Source organism: Plodia interpunctella, chromosome Z, assembly GCF_027563975.2.
Source record: "Plodia interpunctella isolate USDA-ARS_2022_Savannah chromosome Z, ilPloInte3.2, whole genome shotgun sequence".
Lineage (NCBI taxonomy): Eukaryota > Metazoa > Arthropoda > Insecta > Lepidoptera > Pyralidae > Plodia > Plodia interpunctella.
Window position 1 is genome coordinate 5941558 of NC_071324.2, and position 27985 is coordinate 5969542.

Here is a 27985-nt window from a genome sequence, read left to right on the forward strand (position 1 = left end):
CAATATTAGTACCTACCTACGCAATACTGCCGTCGAGCGAGGTACATGGAAAAATATAATAAAAAGTACAAGATACACTTTATTACAAAAAGGCTAATCCAAGGTAATATTACGAATATAATATAGAGTACAGTAACCAGAATTTAAAGCCAGGACGGCACTTACCTCATCGTTATCAGAAGACCCTCCACCCGCTGACGCTGCTAGTGGATAGTAATCAAGACTATAAGGTAAAGCAAGAAATCATGTATAAAGGTGAGGAAGTAGATCCGGACATAACAGAAACCCTCACTTGTATCATAAGAACGGCTGTTCGATCAGAGTTAGATAGTGTGAATAGCCGTCTATTTATAATCGAGTCTAATGTAAATAATGTGCAAAGTCATCTTCTGCATTTAACTAATACTTTGCTGTATTCTAATAACAGTAGTCAGCCATTTAATCCATATAATTACGTGGAGAACCGCATGATCAATGAGTTATATAATAATATAACATCGCGCTTCAGGAATAGTAACCCGATGCAACACATGACCATGCCCATTAATAACCCCATGAATCCTGTACATAATAATCCAATGCCTACAACAAGATTTAATGTCCCTATTCCTCCAAAACCAAATATGTTTTTTACGCGAAATGAAAATCCGACTTCAACTATGGACTATAATTTTCCCAGCCAAGGCCCTCCTCCCTATTCACCAAGTAATAGTCCAATACCCCCAACGTATGATATGCCACCATCAAATGATTACCAGAGTCCACCATTACAACAAACGATTCCTCCGGAGCAAAATGATATTCCGACGTTCTATCCAGTGTATATGCCAGTGCCAAATAATGATGAAACGATGATTCCGCCACATGTTCCCATGGCTGAAAATACGAACCAAAATGATACTACTCAGCCGGGACACAGTTACGATCCGATTTCCCATTCGGCGCTGCCTGAATATCGAACGATCCTGGTGACACTAAATAATATAGAATTTATGATAAGGTACAGGACTCAATTTGATGACGTGAATTTCTATGATGACCTTGTACAATGGGTAAAGGGTAGATTGGGTAAGAACTCAGGAGAAAACACAGAATGTGACGATTGTTCAACATCAGCACAAAAATAAGCAAGATATAATAGAAATGTGTCTACATAAACCAAAATATGCAATGAATAACGTTATTAATATAGTTGAGGACTTGAGCGACCTAGCCAGTATGAGTACTTCTATACTCGACGCCAGGAACGTCGTTGCACCAAAACGGAAAAACCTCAATGACTATGCTAATTTTCCAAGACCTCATTACTATGGATAGTCTATGTGTGTGATAATCATAAGTTTGAGACTGAAAAAACCTGTTTGAATTGATCGAACTTATTAGAAATTAAGACTGATGTGATTATTTTAATGTATTATGTTATATATGTAATAAGAGAAAAGCCCTACAGGGCCGACAGGGTAAAATTTAATATAACATTGGAGATGCTTATCTTCATATTTATGTACAACCCCTTTTCAGTGTTATTACGTGAATACCTCCTAACACATAAAAATACTCGGAAATTTATCTAACTAAAATTACATGGGAATTATTTATTCGTGGTTTGTGGTTATGATTCTTAAAAATAATGTTCTTGTAACGTGTTTAAAGAAAACCCTAATTCAAAATTGAAGAATAGCTTCCAAACCATTTTTAAGTATTTATGATACAATCCCTATTGTAAATAATGTAAAACATTCGTAGTATGTGCCAACTTATACAATATAAGTTATACAATCACACTTTCTAATAGGCAACACTTGACAAACATATACGTACCATCTTTTTAAACTATTATAAAACTTAAAAGCATCTAAATGCTTTTGTATGTACTACACCTACTCGCCAAGAATCGTACCTACTGGTTTAAACTTAGACGTACATAACAAAATGGCGGCCAGATTGTATGAAAATCGATTATTTCCGTGGAAATAATACTCAATTAAAATTGTCTTTTAGATAGGTTCTAACAATATTTTTATTAACTAACAATAATTAATTAACAATTGTCTTGGTTTGAAAACAAAATAATTTATTTTCAAACCAAGACAATTTTAATTATTACAATTAATAGTTGTTATGTATTATTAATAATTGTAATAAACTCTCAATATCAGCTGTTACTTACGAGCTATACTTACATATAATGATACATTTGATGTTAGTTAGGTTTAAACTTCTTCCGTAATGAGTGACAGGATAATGCAAACCAAAGCTTTGCAAATGCACAGAAAGTGCCGAAACTAGAGGGCGTAGAAAATTTAAATTTGTTACCTATGTGGGTGATGATTTTCCTAAATTTCCATTATTCTTGTTATGTGTGGAAAGAAGCCAAGGGACTAAGGTAAGATTTTAATACTAAAGACTGGAGATATGTAGGTTGAGCTATACGCTCTAGCTGGTGGATGTAACACATTCAAAACCTGACAATATTTTTTAATCTAAATTCTTAAATTAGATTTAAAAGAAAATGTAACTCAAAATTAGGGAGTAGATATTTATTAAGTAGTAATTTTAATGATGTCTGGTTTGTCATTTCAAATCACTTGCCCGCAAGTAAATATAAAATGTGCACAATTGATATGTAGACGAGTGGCGTTTGCTAGCCTCAGAGTTAGGCCTGAAGGACTGATTTTGTATGGTGTATACGAAACTCTATGGGACTAGGCTCAGAATTTATTGAAAGACTGGAGCTATCTATTTTCTTTATATTTTGTATTAGATTATAGCAACTTGAATATACTTAATCGTATCTAAATTCCATGTTTCTATATTAAGGATGAGCTACAAGCTCTTGTTGATGTTTTAAATAAATGTAATACATTCAATTAATGGTGGATATATTATATGTGTATTGTGTCTATCTGTGTTTGTGAATTTGTGCCATCAACGTTTAGAAATTAAAATGCATAAAAACAATATATGTTTTATTATTTCTTCTTTAAGTACCTAAATTTAATGCGAACAATCGCCAATTTCAAGCTCTAGATAGATATAATTATTACCTAACCATCTTTTCATAACATAATGTCCGTAATTAAGATTTTATCATTATAACGTACAATACAAGTTATAAAAACTGTCCTTATTAAATAGTTGTAATAATATATACAATATTTAATCGTTTGCGAAGACCTGAATAGTTTTTACTTGGGATAAAATATATTATGCAATATTTTACAATAATTACACTAGGTACAAGAAAAGAACATTCTAGTGAAAAGTTATTTTTTATTATAATTCTTTGGCAAAAAGCATTCAGAAATTCATCAAAAGAAAATCTTTGCATGATGTAAAACAGGTCACTTCGCCCGAGCACTTATAGCAATGCCCCACATGAGAGGATAAAGAGATAACGACTACAGAAATAATCAAATCGTCCGGCCATTATTATCTTCATCTTATCATATGGATTTTTAGTAGATTGTAGTGGCAAGGTAGATTGAGTCAATAGAAACATATAAACGCCTCTTCAACATCTTGAACATTTCTCATCGCATCGTTATAAAGTATAATATGGTAAACCTAAACTTAAGTGAAACCATCTGTGTTACTGCACCTAGTTCTAATCGCAATGATATGGGCTAATGCTAACCGAAGATAGCAGATATGTCGAAGTCATCTGGTTAAATCAGTATCAGAAGAGGAAGGCTAGCCAGTCCATTAAAATTCGGCATTCAATTGAACACGAACACCTAGGCCGATCATTACTTGATTAGAACTAGGTGTAATAACACAGACAGTTTCACTTAAGTGTAAGTTTAGATTTACCATATCTTATTTTATTAGATGCGATTATAAGAAACTAGGATGTTGAAGAGACGTTATTCAAAGGCTGATTTAACCAGATGGCCGCGACATAATTACCTACACCATGAGGTGTATTACCGTATACTGCTTTACCTGGGATAACCGGGACCGGCGCGGCGGCGGCACTATAAAGACCACAAGACCTTACTTACTTAGTTCTGCCAGAAGATGAGAATGATATACCAATTTCTAGCCAAAATTAAGCAAGATACTTGAGGGTCAACATTAGTGACCAGCAACATTTACTTCAAAGTCAAAATTCTTTTTTTCAGTTAGGTAGGATGATAAGATAAATTATAACGCCATTAAATGATTTATTTTAATGACGTCATACATTTTAAGTTTATTACTGACTTCCAAAGGACAGTTGAAGAAAACGTTTTCTTCAAAGTCGTCAATTAACAAATTTGGTCTTAAAACTATATTAGAAGTATTTAGACGTAGGTACTTATATATCAATTGAAATGCCGTAATTAAAAAAAAGTATTCAAAAATGAATGAAAATGTCGAGATAAAATAAATGTGCAAAGTGAAATTATAACATAAATTACATTAGTCGGCTAGACCTATTCTATTCCCAAGTAGCTACAATACATTATTAATGCCTGTTTCCCACAATGAGGGCAGACAGAGACTAGGGATTTCCATTACAGTTTGCCGCGATACGCTGACATATTTTATTTTAAAAAATCACTCTTTAGACATCCGCAATCTGTTGGCGGTACGGTAGTGGAAGTTAGGTCGAGGCCCTGACCTAATCTTCCATTTACTTCTTCTTCATTAATGCCTATCGTTAGCTTCGTTTTATCCAACAAACATGCCCACATCACGAATATACACAAAAAGGTTAGCCGTATAAACAAATTGATTACACGACCTACAGTCATATAATCGCTTTTTAGTTACCAACGATCCTCTTTTCGGGTTTTTTACTAAAACAATATAGTCGTAGTTAAGAGTAACATTAAAACATAGACTCAACTAATAAACACCAAATTAAGTGTTGTATAAAATTATTATAAAGAACTACAATATGACATAAGAGATTTGAGATGTGTTACGATTTATCTTTTTATTTTATTCAGTAGCTATTAAAATGAAGTGCATGTCTATCAATATTATATAAGAATTGGGATAACGATCCGGTACGATTTCATTCTATCAGGGTTTAGGTCTAGTTTTACGGAACCAAAATACAAGTACTAATGTCGACTTGTAGCTTCAAAAACATAAACATAAAGGTTTATTAAAGCTGTATAAGAGTTTATTTATGACTATAGTGGAGCCTAAATACATGTATTAAAATGTATTTAGTATAGGCATAAATAGCATTAGCGACTCTACACGTTATCCCAAGTTTATCAACTTAGTACACAATAAAGATTCAATATTGTTTCAATATCACAATATTACTTTCAATTATTACTTTCTCAAATTTCTTTCTATTCACAACAGGAAATTTCAGGAAATTTTGTGTGCGTTACTTCAGCTAGAAAATCTCTCCTACAGAAATATGAATTGAACCTATAATTAGTGCCTAATTAGCTATTTATATTTATTTACCCGGCATAACCGCCGCTTTTTCGTAGTCACTCGAATTTGGTCGGATAACCAGCGTTATTTGCATGTTTCGTTTTCTATTATTATCTATTTACATACAAAAAATTTTAAGCTGATAATTTTCACCGACTTATTTGATTATATGCACTAACTTTTGGTTCACACCAGCACGTTTTGGGTTGACCCGATTTCTTTAACGTTGACGTCAAACTAATGATAGCGCCGTTTAGATTTTTAGTACTATAATTCAATAACTTTTGAAACTTTTTATGATAATCATCATTATTACATCAAGAAGGATCGAATACAGTTTTCAGATGACTTGCGTTTTCTCATTTCGGCGCTGCGATTATTTTTTTGTTTTTCAAGAAGTGCGATTTCTCGTAAATTATAAGTATTTTTATTAATCTAACTATATGTGCCATGAGCTTGTGCTCATAAATGCTTGATTTGTATCAAGAGCTACTAATGCATATTAAGTCTACATGCGTACTTGTAATGGTTTAAGAGAAACACGATTTTGCAAAAATCTCAGTATCTCCGTAACCTAAACACCCATAAATTATATTTTCGCAAAGGCAAAAGACAAATGTTTTATGCCGGGCACATACATAACTGATTAGTCAATAATAACAATAGGTTCTATTCATATTTCTATAGGAGATACTTTCTAGCTGGAAAAACGCACACGAAAATTTTCAGATACCATTTTCTCAAAGATAAAGTCAAATACAATAAATGCTTTTTAAATAACGCCTAGACCATTTTAATTAATTAATTATTTGAACGCCGCCTACAGGACTACCTTTGCTAGATAAATGTCATTTTGATCATTCCTTCACCGTTATACATACGAGGCTACATTGCTCTCGACATCGTTCTCCGTTATGTTGATTTACATTGACGGATCAATGCAGAACGTAGAAATTGTATGGAAGAAGTATCTTCGACGTACGAAATTAAAATCAAATAGATTTCACGATTTTGAGATACACTAAATATGATATATTTAAGGGCTCCATCAATTCGTCGATGCTGTGCGTTGCCGCACCGTTGTGTTGTATTTTGACAGAACACAGCGCGTAGTGCAATGGAGCAATGGGTTGTAGTTTTACTTAATTTACGTGACGATATAAATTTTATTTATATACATTGGTACCTAAATATATTAAAAGGAATATATGACATTAATTGAAAATGCTTAACAAATATTATAATTAACCACCTTCATTAAAAAAATGTCAATTGTGTTAATAAATGCGGTGATGGTTTAGATTTTGTTGATAAAGTACTAATTTAAATTCAGTGCATAGTTATCCCCAGATGCACCAGTCTACTTTGACGTTAACTTTAATCTGTGCGCAATAACTAAAAGTTCGCGATTTTATCAGATAGGTAGGAGAACTATTTAGTATCATTAGAAGCCAAAACAATATTATAATAAAATCGATGTAGATAACGAGTGTTCTAAATCAAAATATCAGTTGTGTTGTTGTTGTGCACATAAACATTTAAAAATATGTTAATATCAAATTTAAAAATAAAAATACAATGACCGTTCCGTTTTATAACAACTTTGTCATGATTCATTTACATGTCTATCCTAATTAACATACGCGAAGACATTACGTTTGTCTTTGTATTGAACTTGACCACATTTAGATAACTACCCATACTCACGTAGTGCTTATAAAAGGCTATCATACATCACAAAGTATCATTAAAAAATAAGTTAAATACGTACTTGCTAATAGGAGTATATACAAATCAGAAATATACGCCCTCGAATGAGAAAACGAGCTAATAACTCATCACTGTGTAACTTGATCCAAGTACACTTGTTTGTCCTATTTTTTTCCTTTATTGTTATGTGCTTTATGCTAGGTAGCTAGAGACATGAGTCTCCGTCTTCTGATTTTCCTGCCGCATCGCTTCCATAAAGTGGTGATGCAGTAGACGATGGCGATGATGGCCAGGAGCGTTATAGCTCGGCTGGCGGTGCCGGTGGGCTGGGGTTCGAGGCCCGGGTGCGCGCGCGAGGGCGCCGCCCCCGCGCCTCGCCACGTGCGCGGGGCGGCCTCTGTGCCTTCCATTTCAGGGGCACCTGCAATACATTTATTAATAAATAAAGAAAAAACACACATATCTTTTTAGTCCCAAACTAAGTTCGAATTAGAATTGTGTTATTTGTGGGATACTAACTCAACGACACTATAATTTATATAACATACAAGCGAGCCGTCCCGGTTTCGTTAGGTTATAATCATAATAAACTATGCGCTGATACCTTCCCCAGGAATCACATTATCCATTGTTGAAAACCGCATAAAAATCTGTGCAGTGGTTTACGAGTTTATTGAAAATAGACAGACTGACGCTACGGAAACAAGGTCTTGTTTTATAACATGATTGTGTTTTACAACAATTGTATAAGAATAAGGATGAACATAAAACAAATTCAACAACATGATTTGTGTTCATATAATTACACCTAAAATAATATAATTCTAATAAGTATGAGCTGTTGGACGTATCAATAAAAATAAAATAAAAAAGAAAACGATAGCCAGTTGCAGTTAACGCCTAGACTGTGAGACACTCTGGGATCTTACCAATACTTTTGGGATCGGTGGGCTGGTGCCTTGGGGCGAGGGTGCGGGCGGCAGGGGGCGCGTGCACGGGCTGCGGGGGCACGGGGCTGGCGCTGGGGCACGGGGGCGCCGGCCGGGGCCCGCTTCCGTCCGGGGACAACACCCGCGAGTACACGTGCAGGCGTCCGCCCTCTGCGCGCTTCGGCAGATCTGTGGTGGTATTAATTCCTTAGATTAATAAAGACTTCAAGATTTAACAAAATTAGAACGACGCGAAGTATCCAGAAGTCACGCAAATTTTACTCACGCGCATAATGTTACCAGTGCCGTACAGTTTATCACAAAGTAAATATTCGTTACTTTTTGCTCTCGAAAGATGTTTGTTCTTGGAAATTTCTTTACTTAAAAATCTCAATGAAGTACTAGCAGTTCTTCGCTCGGGTAAAATTATAATAAAACTTTTACAAAAACACCTTATCTATAGATAATCAGATTTAATTCAAAATAATTGAAGTTCAGGATTCGAACCATCAACAGTAACAATGTGAATTCAATGGTGTTTACCGCTAACTCTACTAGCTGTCTACTCATATTTTTTTCGACGAAATTTTGAATGGGTATATTCGTTATTTATTTTCACCCTCATTTAACTACCCTAAAGGTAAAATTTTAAGACATCCTGAAACACGTGTTTCATTATTTTTTGTTGCATAGCATTTATGCCAAGTTTCAAGTAGATAAGTAAAAATTTTCGTTATTTTTCATACAAACTTAACCCTAATTTTAAAACCTTTAGGGGCCCAATTTTCAAATATCCTTTCTTATTTAAACACTACATAATAACCTAGAGCCACTGCTATAGTAATAGCACGTCCAGCCTAAAACCATAGTTGATTAGTAAAAAAACGCTTGTTCTTTAAAAAAAACGCTTTTCCTTTATAGATTCCGGTTAGTAACCATGGTTACCTTTAGATTTTCGTGAAATTTATTTAAAACGCAGCCTGTATACCATCGCTACCATAAATGCCATACTACATATTATAGTTTTCTATGTGATTCTATAATGCATTATATTTAGTTGAATAAAAAGATTTTAGTGGCTACCGTTTCCGATTTAATAAACTGTGACTAAATTGTAAAATGGAAAACTATAATATTCTCTATAATTTTTTTTATCTAGTGTGGGATAATTTGTTAAAATATATTTTTTAATGTTCGACAAAAAATAGGTGGCGCTAGTGTCTGAGTACAAAGTAGCTTTGATTTTGTATAAATTTCGGCTTAACCTATGTGCTCATGCTACTTCTACCGAATTCTTTCACCCGCGTGAATTTCCAACGGGAACAGTTATTTTTCCGGAAAGAAAGTAACCATGTTCTTCTCCATACTTCAAACTACATGCAAAAAATCAAAAAGATTGGTTGAGTAGATAGAGCGGGAAGAGGTAACAAACTTACTTTCGCTTTTTAATTAAGGATTAGAAAATGAGCCTCACCCGAGGGTATGATATGGACATCCTTCAGTCTGTTCTGCGTGGGGGTGGCGGCCTCCTTGAGCACTGAGGGCAGGTGTCCCACCAGCGCATACTGCAGCGCCGCCAGCAGCAGCCAGTGGCAGGGCCGCGCCGCGCCCCCTTCCAGGCACGAGGAGTCGCCGTACACCACTAGTCTGCCCGCCTGGGTACCGTATTGTTAATCAGTTTAAGGCTGAATCTTACTGCACGTTTAGTTTAAGGCTGAATCTTACTGCACGTTTTATTTTATGTTTTATTTCTTGTTATTTATAATTTCAGTTTATTTTTACTAGATTTTCCCATGATTTCGCCCGCGTAAGTTTCCCATTTAAAATCATGTTTTATTTTTCGCTAAGAAAATTAAAACAATTCTAAACATGTGATGGTGGCTCTAGTGTGCTGCTAGACAGACCTTAAAAAAGTAATTAAATATGTGTACGAAATAAAAATAAAATCAAAAATTTTACATACAGGGGTATGTAACATTTTTGACTCCGAAGTTACACTTATTAATGTTAAAAACAGATGAAATAAGTATTAGTGGTGCAAACAGTAGTCTAACCTTGGGTAATTTGTCGAGTGTGTCGTTGGCGTAGTCCCTCGCACCCGTGTCGGTCTGCAGTAGGCCCAATATTGGCACGTCGACCGTCGGCCCCCCGCCCGCCGCTGCCCCGCCGTTTAGCTTCTCCCCGGACATTATCTGATCACAGACACCATAGTTATTATTATTTTAAAATTAAAGTTTAGAATGTACGCAAAGTAAGCTTCTTCCCGGATGTTAACTGGTAAATTACAACAGTTACATTTATTATAATTTAGGTCATAGAAGTTATTGCTCACAGCAATAAGAACCTATATGTCACTACCCAGTTCCCAATACCAAAATAACCTCAAACCAATTCTATGTTTTGACAGACACACTTTCCCACATAAGTACGTATAATATTATTAATTTGAATAAGATCCTGAAACTGTATGACGGCAAGGTTGTTATCGATGCAAAAATCGGCTTTAGCCGTTCGAAAATACCTTGAATAATTTGTTATTTTTTTGTGAAATGTAGTTATTATACACAAAACGTTTTCCTGTTTTGTTTTTAATTACCTGATGCCCTTGGTCGCTGAGACGAGCTGTGATGAGAACCCCGTGTTCGGGGAAGCTGTGAATGTGTGTGCCGCTAGCGTAGTACATCGGGTGACCACCCAACTTGAACGATCCCTCGAACACGCGGTCACCTAACGCCACCTTTACGACAAATAACACATTGGGACCCAGAACTGAAGATAAATCCATACATATTATATAACAAAATCATCTGAGACTATTCGCGATCAACTCAAAAACTACCGCATGGATTTTCATGCGGTTTCACCAAGTGTGGTTGCTGAAGAAGCATTTCGGTGTATTTTATGTATAAAAACACACTCGAAAGGAGAAACACAAACCTGGCAGCCACTCAGACGAGAGATCTATACGGACAAATCACACAGATTATGTCTCAAAGTAAGTTCGAGACTTGTGTTACGGGACATAACGATCAATAAACACAAAAATATAATAGACAAATAAATAAACACAAACCTGATACATGCTCAGTAAATCGTTCAATGCTGGAACGTTTGCACCCCCCGTTTCTGGTATCCACCTGGAAAATACAATATTACAGTAATTAGTTATTATATATTTCATAAAATATGTGGCTTATCGTTCCCAAAAGTTAAATATTTACGTTTGATTTTGTGATGTTAAACCGATAGGCCGAATTAGATTAAAAACGTAGGCTGCAAAACTAGCTGTTGGTGTGAGCAACAGCTAGTTTTACTTTTAAAATTTGACGTGCAAAGCTGCGAGGGTCCAATTTCTGACGAAATATATATATTCTTAGGCTTTGTAATTAAAACACGGAGTTGCACCGTCAAATTTGACATTGATTTGAACAGGCGCGCCGCTGACTTTTTAACGAAATGGCGTATTTTGCGTTTTTCTGTCACGACACGTCAAAGTTATCCTCAAAGTGGACGGTGCAACTCACCCTAAATGTTTTTGGAATTAAACGGACTACGTACCACTGGCGGGTGTTCTCGTCGTAAAACTTGACGTGCCTTAGCAGCGACGCGTTGTACCAATCAGCGAATACCACGAGCGACAGACCCGCGTCCACCGCCTTCTTCAGGGTGGACATCTCTTCGGGGAAGTACTCGTCTTCGGGGTCCACGAGCAGCAGGGCCCCGTACAGGGAGGTGTCGATGCAAGTTAACGGAGTACCTTCGATAACAGCCTTTTACATAAAAAGAACATCCTCGAAATTGAGATATATATGTAACTAAAAGATCCCTTCATGAGATAATTCCGCCGTTGCTAATAACAAACAAAACGGTTCAACTTTTCACAAATTAAAATGAAATCGTGTTATAATTGCATTTTATGCCCACATTGTGGAGTCAGAAAAATGATGGCATTGCCTGGGAGTGAGACACAAACTTCAAAAAATAAAATTATCAGTCCCAAGTAAAATAAAAGGGGATTTTGTACTAGGTACATGAAAAAGGAACTTCTATTTGTCTACTATGACGCTTTGTTAACAACATTTCAGACAACTGACCCATGACTTCAAGGTAGAATCCGTGTTCCCTAAGGCGGCGGTACATGTCCCGAAAGTTGGTGTGCACGTGGTCCGCGTGCCAATCTAGCGGGTCGTGTTTGGCCCGCAAGTCGTCCCGCGGGAAGTAGCCCCCCGGGTACCGCAGACTGTGGAACTGGTCCCACAGGAGACGCCGGGACCGCACCGGGACTGGGATCACGCGGGCGCTAACAAAATCATAATTAATGGGTCTATATTGGACTACATTCAAGCCCTTAATTAAATTCAAGCACTTATTGGCTCAAAGATTAAAAGCCATGTCGCGGTCCGTCATTTTGACGTCCGTCGACCGACAGCGCAGAAATTGTATGTAGTTCATCAACGCACATCAGTGTCAAAACCTATAGAAAATAACGGAGCTACAACGTAGTGCATCATCGCAACAGAGCAGGACTGAGCAATAGGACAGAGCTCTATGGCGGTCAACACTAGAGGGTAGCAGACACAGATATATTCACTCTGTTGTACTCGCGACAGAAATAGGCATTCTCACATCGAAAATGAACCCCTAAAAAATCTACTAAAATCAATATCAGTCTTAAAATTGAACAATTTTTAATTGTTAAGTGATTACTTGAAACATATTTTTGTCTTACCGAATGGGCAGCATGAGAGTGACGTTCATAAGAGTCCTCTCGCCAAAGTCCGTGTGGCTTTCAATCGTGACGTTTACGTGACCCTGCAGTACAAGTATAAACAAGCTTTATTATTCTCTATGCACAAAATAATTAATACTACTTAGTATTAATTATTTTGTGCACTTTTAAAATCACTATCAATTTGTTAACGATAGTAAATCCTAACACTTCTGGTTATTCAGACAATTATAAATGCGAAAGTCTATCTGTCTGTTCCGCTTTCACAGCTAAACCATGGACGGAATCTGAGGAAAGTTCGAATGCATGCAAAATTGAATTGCAAAACATTCCACCCAAGCCATATGTACATAGTTACATTGCAACTTGTAAAAAGCTTGGAAAAAGCAGGAAAGCGAACCTCGGTCTCCAACGCTCAAAGGCTGTGGAAGAAAATGGGAACTTGTTTAGATGAGAGAGAGAGACTCACTTCGATGACGCCGTCGAAGTCGGCGGCGGCCTCGCTCACGGAGAAGCTGAGCGCCAGCCAGCCGGACCACGGCCACAGGATCTGGCTGTGCTCGCTGGACACCGACAGCAGCCCTCCGTGCGGCAGGTGAGGATGCCAGCTCACCTCTTTCTGATCACATACAGTAAACCCTTAAATATTATAAAGGCCCGTCCCGGTTTTGCTCGGTTAAAAACATAATTATACACTAACAAATTATACACCTAAACCTTCCTAAGGAATCACACTATCTATTGGAGAAAAGTGCATGAAAATCCGTGCAGAACAATCAGACATGCGGCGCAGGATTTTGTTATAATATGTAAAGATAGAAGTCCCGGGTCTGCCTGTGTCTAACTAAACGCCACAAAACTCATAAAATTACACACCATATTTGTGTTACGGTTTATATGTATAATCCCTCGCCCTCTAAAATCTGCCGGCCTAGGCTCCACCCTACTCAGCATATTGGTAATCCCTCACTGATTCTAAGTGTGAGCTTTCAGTATAGCTGTCCGTATAAAGGAATATAATAACTTTGTAATAGAAATGTTGATGGGAAAACAAAAGAAATACCGACCACTTCGCCGGCCACGCCGAGCCCGTTGATGACGGTGACGTTGGTGATGGTGGGCTGCGCGCTGTAGTACAGCGGCTGGGTGCAGTACGGCCACATGTACTGGCACTCCGTGAGGTCAATATACGGCGGGCTTAGACTCGCCTGCGGTGTGTATTCGCGGAGGAACTGCCAACAACACGTTGCACGTGAATTTCGACCATTTTGACCGCAGTAATTATATACTAAAAATCCCCAGCACTAATTATCCCACTAACATTAAAGGCGATAGTTTGTATGTATATTAAGAAATATCATACTGAAAAATTCGCGAATTTTATAAAATTTGGTATTTAAGTACCTGCTGATACATAACGTACTATAAATACGTATACTATGTATAGCGTATCTATATGATTTGGTCAAAAAATTTTACAGTCACTGGCGCTTTAACAAATGTCGCTACTGTGCATAAAAACGTAAGTATTATTTTATAATTATGCTGGTGACACCACAGGGTGCAGCTAGTTATATATAAAATAATTATTGTCTTGGTTAAAATTTTAGACGGCGCGACGCGACGGGTAATAGTTCCAAGCTCCAATAGTAGAATAGATAACCAAAATATAATCGATAAATTTAATAACCTGATAAGCGCTGATAAGGTCGAGTTTCCCATGTCCCTGCTCGAACATGTTGGGGCCGTTGAGCCGCCGCGCGGTAATACACAGCGCCTGCTTCACGGACGCCGGACTCAGGTGATGCCGTGGCACGCCACTAGCTAGCAACGCTATGGCGCCAGCCACTACCGGAGAGGCTACTGACGTACCTACATTCATCAAATTAAATCCATAAACAGTGGCCATTACATTATGTGCTTATTTCCGATGAAGGAAACCGTGAAGAAACCTAGTGCAGGTTTACACTAGAGTGCAGGGTTTCTCATAAGTACTATTAAAATTGCCAGTAGCCATTATGTGGAATGTGACACACATAATTACTTCTAATAAATCATTACATATATCAGTGAGTAATTAACATTTATCAACCCAGAAAGATTACATTTGAGTGCAGGTTTTCTTCACCGGAAGTAACGAGTCAGATCGGTGCGCAAACTATATTACTGTCGTAAATAATCGTGCTATTCCCACCGTTGGCCAGCCAAAAACATTAAAACAACATAGTCTACTTCTTTATAATTTGTGCTTTCCCAAATATAAAGTGAAATGTTTAATAAATAAAACTAATAAAATTAGGTGGTTAACGAAAGGGCTTAAAAAATCATGTGCTAGAAAAAGGAAACTAAGAATGAAATATTACAAAGATAACACTAAACAAAATAAAATATTATATAGGAATTATACATCATTATTAAAAAAATGCATATACATGTCTCAAAAAATAAATAATAATAAATTCATTAAAATGGCAAAAAATAAATGTCAGGCATCGTGGCTTGTCATAAATAGAAAGCAAAATAATCACAGTAAACAAATAATAAAACATTTAAAAATAAAAGGGATAAAAATAGACAATGCGGACGAAATCTCTAATGAGTTTAATAAACATTTTATTAATTTAACTCATAAGACCTATGACGCAAAAATAAAAACGGACCTTGGATTATTAAAAAAGAATGACTCAACTATTTATCTTACCCCTACTGACGAAAATGAAGTATATAAAATAATAAAATCCTTAAAAAATTCCACCTCAACAGGCTATGACGAAATCTCTACCAAAATTATTAAAGCTTGTGCTTATGAACTCTCACCTCTAATTTCACATTTGATTAATCTTTCTCTTGAATGCGGTATCTTCCCCCCAAGCTTTAAGCATTCGATTGTAAAACCGATTTATAAAAAAGGTGACAGAGATGATATAACTAACTACAGACCCATAACCTTAATACCAATCTTGTCAAAAATATGGGAAAATGTTATTCATGCCCGACTAATAACTTTTCTTGACAAATTCAATGTAATAAGGCCTGAACAACATGGCTTTCGGAGGGAAAGGTCTACAACGTCGGCTTGTTTCTCATTTGTAAAAGAAATTGCCACATGGATGGATAAGAGGGTCCCAGTTAGCTCTTTAATGTTTGACATGAAAAGCGCGTTTGATTTCGTCTGTCACTTTAACTTTGTTACTTTCACTTCTTTGTTTTTTTCACTGTAACTTTGTTAGCAAAATTAGAGATCTACGGAATCCGAGGAAAAGCTCACGATCTGATTGTCGATTATCTATCTGAAAGAACTCAGTGCGTAGAAGTAAATAATTTCAACAATGATTTAGAGTTTACTGCATTCCGCTCCTCGGCTACAGTCAATAGAATAGGGGTACCTCAAGGGAGTGTGCTGGGCCCACTTTTATTCATTTTGTATATAAATGAATTGCCAACAATAACAGCTTACCCATGTACACTCTTTGCTGATGATTTGTCCATTGTTGTTAACAAAAAACCAAACTGCAGTTATGAAAAGCAAATTAATGACACAATAAGTAGTACCATACACTGGCTAAAATGTAATAACCTATGTGTCAACCTTACAAAAACGATGTTTTTGCAATACTACAATAGAAATGGTAAACCTGTAAACCTGTCTATAGCGTATAATGGTGAGCAAATCGCAGAATGTGTTTCTACAAAGTTTCTAGGCATCGTCATCGATGCACATCTGTCATGGAAAGAACACATTGACTCTGTGTGTCAGAAAATAAACAGATTTGTATATGCCCTGTATCGGTTACGAAACACTTGTGGACAGGAAACAGCACTTCTCGCCTACCATGGCTATGTTTGCTAGGCATTGCGCTATGGACTAGTCATTTGGGGAAACTCAGTTAGAATAAACGAAGTTTTTGTAATACAGAAAAAATGTGTTAAGGCTCTATCTGGTGCCAGACCTCTTGATAGCTGTAGGCCATTATTCAAAAAGCTAAAAATTTTGACATTGATTTGCATGTACTTGATGGATATTTGTTTATTTGTAAAGTGCAACATACAGAAATTTTGTAAACTACCATATCCTTCTTCACTTAGATACCCGAATCGCCTGGCTACACTATCGCATACCACTAAATTGTTTCAAGCGAACAGTTACAATATGGCAATAAAACTTTATAACCATCTGCCAGAAAGTTTGAAATCCCTGCCATTGACAAAGTTTAAAAAACAGCTTCATACATTGTTGGTCACTAACTGCTTTTATGATATTAATGAACTTCTTGCATTTAAATTTTGACTTTGACATACAGCGCCCTCAAAAATTATAATTGACATTATTATATAAAATTTCAATAATTTCTTAATTTATATGTTTAAATTATTTATTTGTTAAAAATTCTGCATGTAACTAACATAAATTGTAATTTATGAAATTGAATATTTGCATGCCAACTGTTGGCGCAACACGCCTGTACAACTTATATTAGACAAACTCTTGTCGCAACTTGTAACCAATATTTACCGTGTTTTGCCTGCAAATAAATTTTATTATTATTATTATTTGTATTTTTATATTTCACTCAAAATTAATTTTGAGGAGTTTTATTGGATACGCGAGCTCGTGGCCAAACGTAACCAATTGAAAAGAAGAAAGAAATTAAGAGTCTGAAGAAAGAAATTTGCGAACTATACGACAAGTGTTTAGTATAACTGCTTTTTGTAGTAGGGTGAAAGTTAATGGATGTATATCTAATATATTGAGACTAGTGTGTAAGGATGTGGGTATGACACCAGTGGACGAAATTATTATAGGGATAGTTTTAACGATTCCTGCACGCCATTGTGTTTTAATTTCTATTGCTAAATCAGTATATTTGGTCAACTTATCTGTATACGTGGAGCTGAGGTTGTGGGTGTTAGGAACGGCTATATCAATCAGATAAACTGTTTTGTTTCGTTTGTCGTGTAATGTTATGTCTGGTCTATTATGATGAATAGTTTTATCTGTTATTATAGTTCTATCCCAATACAATTTATAGTTAGGGGAATCCAAAACAGTTTGAGGTGAATATTTGTAATACGCAGTTTTATCCTTTATTAAATCGTATTTACTTGCGAGATACTGGTGAATAATGGCCGCAACCTGTGTCGGTGTTTATAATCCGTTTGTGTTATTGATCTACATGCTCCTGTTATGTGTTGGATGGTTTCCGGACTACTGTGGCAATGACGGCAGTTATCATTTTGGGTGTCTTTAATTATGTGCTTCCTATAGTTTTTAGTATCTATGATTTGGTCTTGTATAGCCAACATAAAACCCTCCGTCTCTGGGAACAACTCTCCTCGCTTGAGCCAGGCGTTTGACGCAGCCTTGTCAACATTAGGGTTCATCAAATCGAGGCGATGTCGGCCATGCAGAGATTTTTGGGTCCAAGTATCTATTTTCTGTTGTGTTGTGGTGATTATTTCCTTCTTTTGTGGAGACGAGTCTTTCAAATTAAGGGGTGTCAGTCTGTTGTCAGCTTGTATAATTGACGTTATTAAAGGTGATGTTTGTGTATTGTGATAAAAGAACGACCGTAGAGCTGTTATTTGTTTATTATGAAGGTTTTGTATGTCAATAATCCCTCTCCCACCTTCATATTTGGGTAGTGTTAATCTTTGGATACAAGATCTTGGGTGATGTTTCCGGTATTTAGTTAAAAGGGTGTTAATATTCCGTTGTAGGTTCTTCAAATCACTTTGAGACCAGTTAATGATACCAAAGGAGTACGTTAGTATGGGGATAGCAAATGTGTTTATAGCTTTTATTGTATTACGGGCATTTAAATGGGTATTGAAAATTTTATGGAGTCTAGACTGAAAATCACTCGTTAACTTAAATTTGGTTTCTTTTTGGTGAATTTGTTGTGTTTGTTGGTAGCCAAGATATTTGTATCCTACGGTTTGGTCAACTGGGTCTATTTGTTCTTTATTTTGTAGTATGTAAGTATTGTGTTCTATTTTTCCTTTGTATACTGATTGAATTTTGCATTTATCAATTCCAAATTCCATTCGGATATCTGATGAGAATGTTTCTGTTATATGTGCTAAAGTATGTATATCGTCTAATGAACTGGCAAATAGCTTAATGTCGTCCATGTACATTAAATGAGACAAGGTATGATTGACGTTACTGGATTTTATCTCAAAACCTTTATTACTATCCTTAAGGAGGTTGGAGAGTGGGTTTAAGGCCAGGCAGAACCAAAGTGGACTTAGTGCGTCACCTTGAAATATTCCTCTACGTATATTGATAGGTTCAGTCTCAATGGTTATGTTATTATTAGTAAGTACTAGTTTCGTATTCCAGTGTTGCATTATGGATTTCAAAAAGTTGATAACGATAGGATGTATTTTGTAATGTTTAAGAATATAAACTAGCCATGTGTGAGGTACCGTGTCATATGCCTTTTTATAGTCAATAAACATAGAGTAAATACTTCGTTTTCTGGTTAATGCTTGTTTAGTTGCAACGGCATCTATAATTAACTGTTCTTTGCAGCCTCGGCTACCTCTACAACATCCCTTCTGCTCTTCTGAAAGAATATTATTATTTCGGATGTGTGTATAAATGATTTCATTAATACATGATGTAATTATTTTATAAAGAGTCTGTAAACAAGTTATTGGACGATATTTTGCTGGGTTTGTTGGGTCTGTTGCATCTTTAGGTAGCATGTAGGTAATACCTTGGGTCAAATATAATGGTATAGAATCTGGTGATTGTATAAATTGGTTAATATGTGTTAGTAAGAATGGATGTATGAAAGTAAGTTTTTTATACCAGTAGTTATGTATTTTATCGGTTCCAGTAGCTTTCCAATTGTGTGTTTTAGAAATAACCAATTTCAAGGTCTCTATAGGGATATTTTCAAATTCCATGTCTTGTGAAGTTATAGTGTGTTCCTTGTCTTTTTCTATCCAACTATTGTCTTTATGTTCGACCGGGTTTGCCCAGATTTTTGACCAAAATGAGTGAAGTGCTTCTGGTTGGGGGGTCTTCTTGGTCACACTGGTTTGTGGTTGTGAAAGTAACCTGTAGAAGCTCTTTTCGTTTGTTGTGAATTGTTTATTCTGTTGTTTTCTTATTGTTGTCTGTCTGTACCTTCGTAATCGACTAGCTGCTGTATTAATTTTTTGCTTAATGGTATCTAAGAAGTGGGATAATTCTGTGTTCTGATTTTCGTGTTGTGAATGTATAAGATGATCTCGTTTTATTTTTTCTATGTGTTTTTGAAGTTCCCAGCCACGGTTTCCGTTAATATATTCTGTCAATCTTCCTGCTTTAACCCTGAGATCTTTAATTTTTCCTTCTAATCGTTTTTCCCATTTCGGTTTATTATGCTCTAATTTTCGTTTAAATGATGTGTCACTTATTTTTGAACCATTAAGTTTTGCTGAAGTATATGCTGCTGAATAAATAGCAGTCTGCAGTGTTAGAAAATCCGATTCAGTAGTTATATATTTGGGAAGTATATTATTGTTTAGTATTGATACTATAGCTGCAAATTTTTTGGAGGGTCTCTGTTTAGGAATTTGTGGTCGATCTAAGGGATCAGTTTCTATATACTTGTCAAATACAGTTTTAAAAGTTTCATCTAGCAGAGCTTCGGATTCTGATGGCATGTAATAGTTTATTTCTAATGTGTTATGTAACTGGTTTTCTTGTGTAGAGTTTATTAAATGTTCTCTTTGCTCATCATGGGTTGAGATAGAAGTGTTATGAAATAAAGATGGTAGTGTATTAGTCAAGACATTATCATTTGTGTGGAAAGTTGTATGTGAGTTGTGTAGTACAACATCGCGAGCTACTTTATCTCTAATTTCTTGTAATTTCTCATCACTTAAAAGTTTGTTCTTCACTATTACTCTTCGTTGGTCAGCTATTCTTTGTTCCGACACGTGACTAATTTCTGGGTGCTTTGCTATAACTGTTCGGTGTAAACATTGCCTATAACCCGTGATATTTGTTTCGAGCTCAGTTATTGTATAATACGTAGTCATGATGGTTTCATTTACTTCATCTGGCCATCTCATTCGTTGGCTTTCAGTTTGTGATGTAGTTGGTGGCGGGTGTGAGGTGCTGGGTTGTGTATTTGTTAAGTATTGTTCGACTTCGTGGCGTATTTCATTAATTCTCTCATCCGATAATAGCTTTGTACGCGTTATTGCTCTACGTTGATCTCCAACACGCTGTCTACTAACTTGAAACTCTGGAAATTGTTGGCTAAATTTTTCGTATAATGCTGGTAAGTAGTTGCGTTTATTGGTAGTTTCCAAAGAAGTAATAGTTAGATAAGTACGCATTATGAATTCATTCATATCATTGGTCCATTTTTTGCGTATTCGAGGACCAGCTGTGGCGGGTGCAGGTGAATTGGCCAGAGTAGCCTCCCGCACAACATTCCAGCTGGGTTGAAGAGATGACATAGAATTAAGTGAAGTTGGCGAAGGAAGTTCTCTACTCAAATAAGATGGTGGCGAAGAAGGAAGAGATGGAAAAAGAGATGAAGGTGATGAAGGAGACGATTGTGGATGAGTATCGGCTGTAGTCAATTGTTCGAGGGGAGCCCGCCTGCTCAGCCCCCCGTCGCCAATGGTTCGCATACTGTGGCACTCAGCATCGGCTCCAAGTGCGCCCCGGCGACCCCCGGGCAGCGGCCGCAAATTATACTTCTTCTTATTACTGTTCTCCATATTTATAAATGGGTAAAGGTGGATAGTAGGAGAGGAAAGTTGGGTTCGTTGGTTAGGAAATGGCATTGGCTTTGATGACATAAGCTTAAAAGTTCTTCCATAACATGTACGGGTGTACTGTGCACCTATTGGGTTCTGATGATAAAGCCCCCTAGTCCTTATCATTTCCTGTAAGCCCCCCCACCACGACAAGGTGAACCCTCGGGGGGGTTATTATTATTATTATTATGTTTCTCCTCTTTTGGAATTCACGGCACTAAGTCCGGTCCTTTGAGAGGCTTGCGTGGGGATATGGATCCAACACGTAGAGGCCCTTTGGAGAGTTTTGATGTTGTGTAGGTCTCCCGCCAAAGCCCGCTCGCGGATATATCAATAAAATGATATGCCCATGAGCAGGTCTCGGCGGGAGTGTGAACTATTGCAGAATAATGGATAGAAGTACTGGTCTATAGAATGAAATTTGGATGAACTGAGAATGGGCTATTTCAAAGAGTTCGGTCACCTGCCATAATCATGATAACTGACTATTCAGTGGCAGGTGGTGACTCGCCGCTCACTGGATGGGCCCCTCAAATCAGTCGCCGCGATTGGCGACAAAGGGGCAACATTGGCGTGGGCGGCTAAGGGTGTAGAGAGGTGAGTCTGCGGGGCGCGAAATCATGGTGATCCAGTCAGACGCCCCCGGCGTTATGACATTTTACACTTCCACCCTTCGAGCATATAGCTCTCGCGACTCCACTCTGGCCGGCCGGTGAAGGCAAGCCAGAGGTAGGAGTCCTGTTACCTCTCGGTTTCCACTCCGACCTTGGGGAAGGAAGGCGGAGGTGAGGAACAGGGGCCTTCCCTGGGAGCACTCAGGTCCGTGGGGTCGCTACTCCCCAACAGCTCGCCACAAGCTGCCCTGCGGGCTTATTATTATTATTATTATAGTCGTATGTTACTTAACAAGTGTTAGGGAATGAAAATAAAAAAAAATTAAACCAGTTAGCGGCCAGAAAAAAAAAAATGCAATCTATGAAAATATAATATATTCCATATAGCGCGTTTTTCGTGATATTTATGTAAACTTTTGATTTTCAATGTTTTGTTTTGATTTAACAGACTATAGTCTAAGTTTGTTGTTCAGAAATAAAGTCATATCAAAAATTTTTGTGCAGTTTATTTAATACAAGTGCAGTAAGTTTTTTCTACTTAGACATCCTTAAAACTTTCCTTACTATTTGTTGTTATAAACAATTCAACCACTAACCTCATTTCATATCAACAAGAATGACATGGACATACCACTGAGAGACCTGCAGCCGCCGGACACGCTGGAGCCCTGCACGCCGCTGCCGTACGTCACGATGTCCGGCTTCATGCGCCCGTAGCCCTACGACATGATGCCGACGTCTTTAATACCAACTACACATCGTCCGCCTACTACCCTTATCCCACTTCGTCGGTACAGCATGTCAGTCTCCTCCACTTCTCTCGCCACAGACAAGAAGGCAAGGTTTTTCATCCCACAGTCGTCTCGAAATTCGCGGGAGTCGAGGCGACTAGGTCGGAACCTTAAAGAATCGCCATATTCTAGGGCGGTACCTTAAAAATTTCATCCATTAAAAATTATTTATTTCTCAAAGCTACAAACTGCTAGCATTACGGTAATATTTCCATATAATATTGACTCACATGCGGTAACTCCCAAGTAGTCATCCCTCGGGAAGAGAATTTGGCGATCCGGTCATCAAACCCGATGCCGCCGACGCCGATGACGTCCATCTGGTCTGCCGGGTTGTTGAGCGTGCCGTACAGAGGACCGTCGTTGCCGATCGCTGACACCATTATTACCTGTGCAAATGAAATCTGCGCTGGACTGATTTTGCATGCACGCAGTTAAATAATCCCGTTAAATCAAATCATATTCGTTTTCCTCATGGCTGAGTGTCGTGGTAATTACGTGGAATTAAACATACACAACAACTTTCTTGGCATTAGAAAATGGAGTGGTTGCCATTTCCTTCTCCATTTCATACACAATTTAATAATCAACCAGTGTGTAGGTTTCCTCACGATGTTTTCCTTCACCGGAAACAAGTGGTGGTCGATGAAAACTACTATACATGAGTTAGACTGGTATACAAACTCATGTGGCACAAGCAGGATTGGAACCTGGAATATTTCGATCCATAGGCGGGCGTCTTAACCATTACACCACCACCGCTTCTATAAAACTCAGCTTCATCCCCTTAAAACATAGAATATTTTTTTCAAACTTCATCCCCCAAAGGACTGTAATGGGGGGTGAAAGTTTGTTGTAAATTATGTTCATTCCATTTTCGTAGATAAACAACCGTAATCGCATAAGGGATAAATGTGTCACGTATATGACTGAATCGTCAAAGAAGATGCTATACAGAATCTCGAAACGGGAAATAAGCTTAATTACATGCATTTGCACAAAAACACATTACCCTCAGTAACCTTTTCGTGTAAATGTAAAGACGACTGACCTTATTCGCGCTGAGTTCCCACACCTTGTCCACGAAAGGGTGGTCCATAAAATCGGGCCCGCCGATGCTGAGGTTCAGGATGTCAATTTTACGCATGATCGCGTAGTTGAACGCGTCCAGGAACCATGACGTATACGAAACCTGTAAAAATAATGATTTCCTTACAACTACGAACTAACCCATAAAAATAGTTGACTACATGACTGAATGTAAAATAAATTGCATTTAGATATTAAAATAACCAAATCAAACCGATCTCATACAAGTGTCACATAAAATTTTATCTAGTTGTTATCCGTAGCTCACAGTAGAATCGTGAGATCAGATTTTGATTTTTAGCGAATTAAAAACAAACATTCCAATAAAAAGTCTTGTCCACATATTGTTTCTCTGTTATTCATAAAAATTATAAAGAATACTTTAATCCAAAATATGCCCTGTCTCGTGTTGTCAATGGCAAATGTTGTGAAGTTCGATAGTGACAAAACAACTTTTTTGTGGATAATGCGACTAATTTATAATTAAACAGGATATACTTTACATGCCGATATGTATATTAACTTTAAGCTCCCACCTGGTTGTCAGTGAAAACTCTAAATATATGCAGATCGGCGTCGGGCGCGAAGCCAAGACAATCGGCTCTGGAGGCGATGACGCCCGCGACGAAGGTGCCGTGGCCGAGGGCGTCGTCCAAAGTATTCTCCCCGGTCCAGTCCGTGCGCTCGCGCACGCGCCCAAAGTGCGGGTGATGGCGTGCCAGACCAGTGTCGAATACCGCAACTCTTATGCCTTCACCTTGTAGAAAAGTTACCGTACAGGTCACAAAGTTGTCTTATACAGTCTGTTGTTAACATTCGCACCAGCGAGTGGAAAAATGTAGAAGTTGTCATGAATAAAATTAGTCGGACATCATCATAAAGTTTAACTATAAAGATTAGAAAATAAATGATGTGTCTTCTTGGCTTGGCTTATCAACCAATTTGGTATTGCAATGGAAAAAAAATATTTCTGAAACTAAAAATAGTTTCTGAAACTAACTTATAACTATTTTATAATAAAAAATATTCTCTTATTAGGTTTGGGATAAATATTACATGTTTCATCTTGTTTTTACAAGCTGCACGCGTTTTAGTTTGGATCATAATACATTATTATGATAAGCATGAACTGAAGGTTAATCCAGCCGTTAGTATCATAACAACTAAATATAAAAAAAGCAAAATCTACAAACCTAGAATAAAATATGCTGAAACGATTGACACCAAAATCAAATAGATTCGTCATTATTTAATTAGAGAAAAATAATTTAAATAATAAAAATAATAAAAACTATTATTTAAATACAATCTCTGTATGTCTATCACACTATCAACATAGCATGTGTTTTTCCAAATCGATCGCTAGACTCTGGAGGAATCAAATATATAAGTTCCCGTTAGCCTAAAGCAATATAGCGAAAAGTGAACACACGCATTAAAGTACAGATAAGAGAAAATATCTGAAATTCTTCAACATAACATTATCTTATCTACTCGTATGGTAGATATCTAATGATAAGCAATTTAAATCCAACACTTCAGATTTAATATTTAGCAATAAGAACATATATAATAAGAGATAATATAAAAATACATTATATCAATAAGTAGTTGTCGCCAGTTTATTCAATGATAAACTTGTTCTGATTTCTCGTATTTCTCCGAGATCCTTTTAATAAGTCCAATATAGCTGACACGTAAACGACATATGTATACAACAAATATGTATTATAAATAAAGAAAATATGTACAAAAAGTCAAAAGGGAAAGTGTTTAAAGAACTCATTGAAAATCTGCCATTGAATTCATTTACTTCTACGCTAGCATAGTAGGACCATAACCTGTGCGACGGATGTATTACCTGTTACACCAAGAGACCAGAGAACATCTGCCTTGAGCACTGAAGTGATTTGACGAGGCACTGTTCTCAGCAACTTCCTGGATGTGTAGCCGCCATTCTGGAAATATACACATACAAGCTGTACCCTGTGGATTTTATTTTGTAGGATTCTAAACTATTGGTTGAACACATAAAAGTATATTTTTGAATGTAACTCAACCAATAAGAATCTAATTCTTATTGGTTGAGTACTTGAGTTCATTACCTCACGTGGCTGCCTGAACGAGCGGATATTGCGGGCGCGATGGTTTCGCCAGCCAGAGTACAGGCAGGATGAGGATCCACAATCATCCTGAAAACCAATACTTTCATTCGGCATTTATATATATACATTCACTTCACCATTGAGTTGTTTACTTTCATTAAAGTTATAAATTACTAGCTGATGCCCACATTTCTGTCCGTGTCTTTTTATTTTAGTTCTGTGTTCCATAAATTGTAGCTGTGAGCACAAGTTAATACACCAGGCCTTTCTCTAAATTAGGTCTATGGTCTGTACAAACCTTAAGAAAAATTACATGTACATACACATCAGGACAAAATCAGACTTAACAAGTCTGATGTTCAAGTGCCCATAATTGCCATTCATGTGAAAAAGATCTATATTGCCCACCAACTATACTTACATCTCTGATGTATTTGATTGTCCTCTGCACCTGTCGTTGAATGGTCACTCTGCGCACAGCAGGATGGTCCTTCAAGGCATTAAGTGCGCGCCGTTCTCCTTCTTCTAGTATTATAACATCAAAGTCACTGGGAAACTCCTTAGCTGGGTTATTTCTTTGCAGTATAGTCCAGTTTGTAATCTGAGTACATCATGTAAAAAACATAATAAAGTATTTTTTTTAAGACTGAGCCAACTCACACTATAGTGCACACAACACAAGTTAATCAATCTCATTCACATAATACATGTAGTTTTCTCTATTTACTAAAAGAAATGGATAAAAAATTATGATGGCATTAATGAACACAATGAGCTCATGAATTTACAATATTAATTTTATAAATGTGAACATAAGTTTGTTTGTTATTCTTCATGCTTTATCTACTCAACCAATCTTGATATTTTGCACACATAATTTTGATAGTTTAAGTATTGAGAAGGAAACAGGGCACATTTTATCCCAAAAAAAAAACAGCAGTATTTTTTAAAACTGTTATTTACGTGGGCCAAGCCGCAAGCAAAAGCTAGCTTTAATACCTTAAATAAAAAGCTAGCTTAAATATATATAATAACCATAACAATGCTACAAACTCTTGCGAGGCATTTTTGGTTTGCCTGTGGTTCTGAGTATGTTGTGCTTGTTTCTGTGTTGGTATTTATCGGATACAAGCAATACAAACTTTGTGCTTAGAGTGGGCCATTGAGTGTTGTCCAAAACTTTACTACATCATGTTCATTTTCTAAAGTACAGGAATCTCACAAAACTTACGCCAATATTATATAGTGCTGCAGCAACATACTTTTCTCTGGTGGATTTCATAAAATATCCATTAAATGTAATTATATGCTCAGTACTGATAACATCTGTATTATACTTGTATTCTACTCTAGCCGAACTTGAATTATTGCATCCTTCAGCTGTCTCTACGTTCGCGTAAACTAACTCACCATTTAATAAAAACACAATAGTAACAAACTTACACGACCAAAACATGTTTCACAAAAAATTAAGTTAAAATTACATGATCGACGCTATAATAACTTTATCAATTTCTTATCAAGATTAGAAATTTTTGATTTAGATATAACCCTCAGATTAGACATTAATACTATAAATAATAATACACGAGAAACATCTTATTGTTTGTCATCACGTACAAAAATTAAAATTTGACCAAAGCTATTTTTTGTAACGTTTGGAATGTGATTTCGTTGTAGGAAAGGAAAAAAAAGAGCTCAAGCTCTAAGTTTTTATTAATGGATAAACTTTTTAGATAAACAACGAAGATTTTATTACAAATTTATGAGAATATGACTTTATGAAATTAAAAAGAATGATGATAAATTAATATTGACACAATGTCAATGTCAAAAATTATGTGACGGTGACTTCTACTATAGT

The 27985-nt window shown here is 36.7% G+C and overlaps 1 protein-coding gene across 1 annotated transcript; it reads right to left on the reverse strand.

Moving 5' to 3' along the window:
- Positions 1-2956: 2956 nt before the first annotated feature.
- S1P (Site-1 protease) lies at positions 2957-27910 on the reverse strand. The gene is made up of 20 exons (XM_053768425.2): positions 27353-27910; positions 26543-26722; positions 26122-26208; positions 25878-25974; positions 24553-24773; positions 23979-24119; positions 23158-23316; positions 22768-22855; positions 14444-14625; positions 13821-13985; positions 13223-13372; positions 12754-12836; positions 12119-12324; positions 11583-11781; positions 11098-11161; positions 10621-10761; positions 10079-10216; positions 9499-9679; positions 8025-8213; positions 2957-7516 (listed from the first exon to the last, which is right to left on the reverse strand). Exons 1-20 carry the CDS (start codon positions 27575-27577, stop codon positions 7293-7295), a joined length of 3120 nt encoding a protein of 1039 aa, XP_053624400.1. The 5' UTR covers positions 27578-27910; the 3' UTR covers positions 2957-7292.
- Between the last annotated feature and the right edge of the window lie 75 nt (positions 27911-27985).

Coding starts and splice junctions, on each gene's coding strand:
- S1P (XM_053768425.2), bottom strand. CDS start 27,577: ATGTTTTGGTCGTGTAAGTTTGTTACTATTGTGTTTTTATTAAATGGT. Junction 13,986..14,443: donor ACCTTATCAGCGCTTATCAG/GTTATTAAATTT, acceptor TGTTGTTGGCAG/TTCCTCCGCGAATACACACC. Junction 10,217..10,620: donor TCAGCGACCAAGGGCATCAG/GTAATTAAAAAC, acceptor GTCTGTGATCAG/ATAATGTCCGGGGAGAAGCT.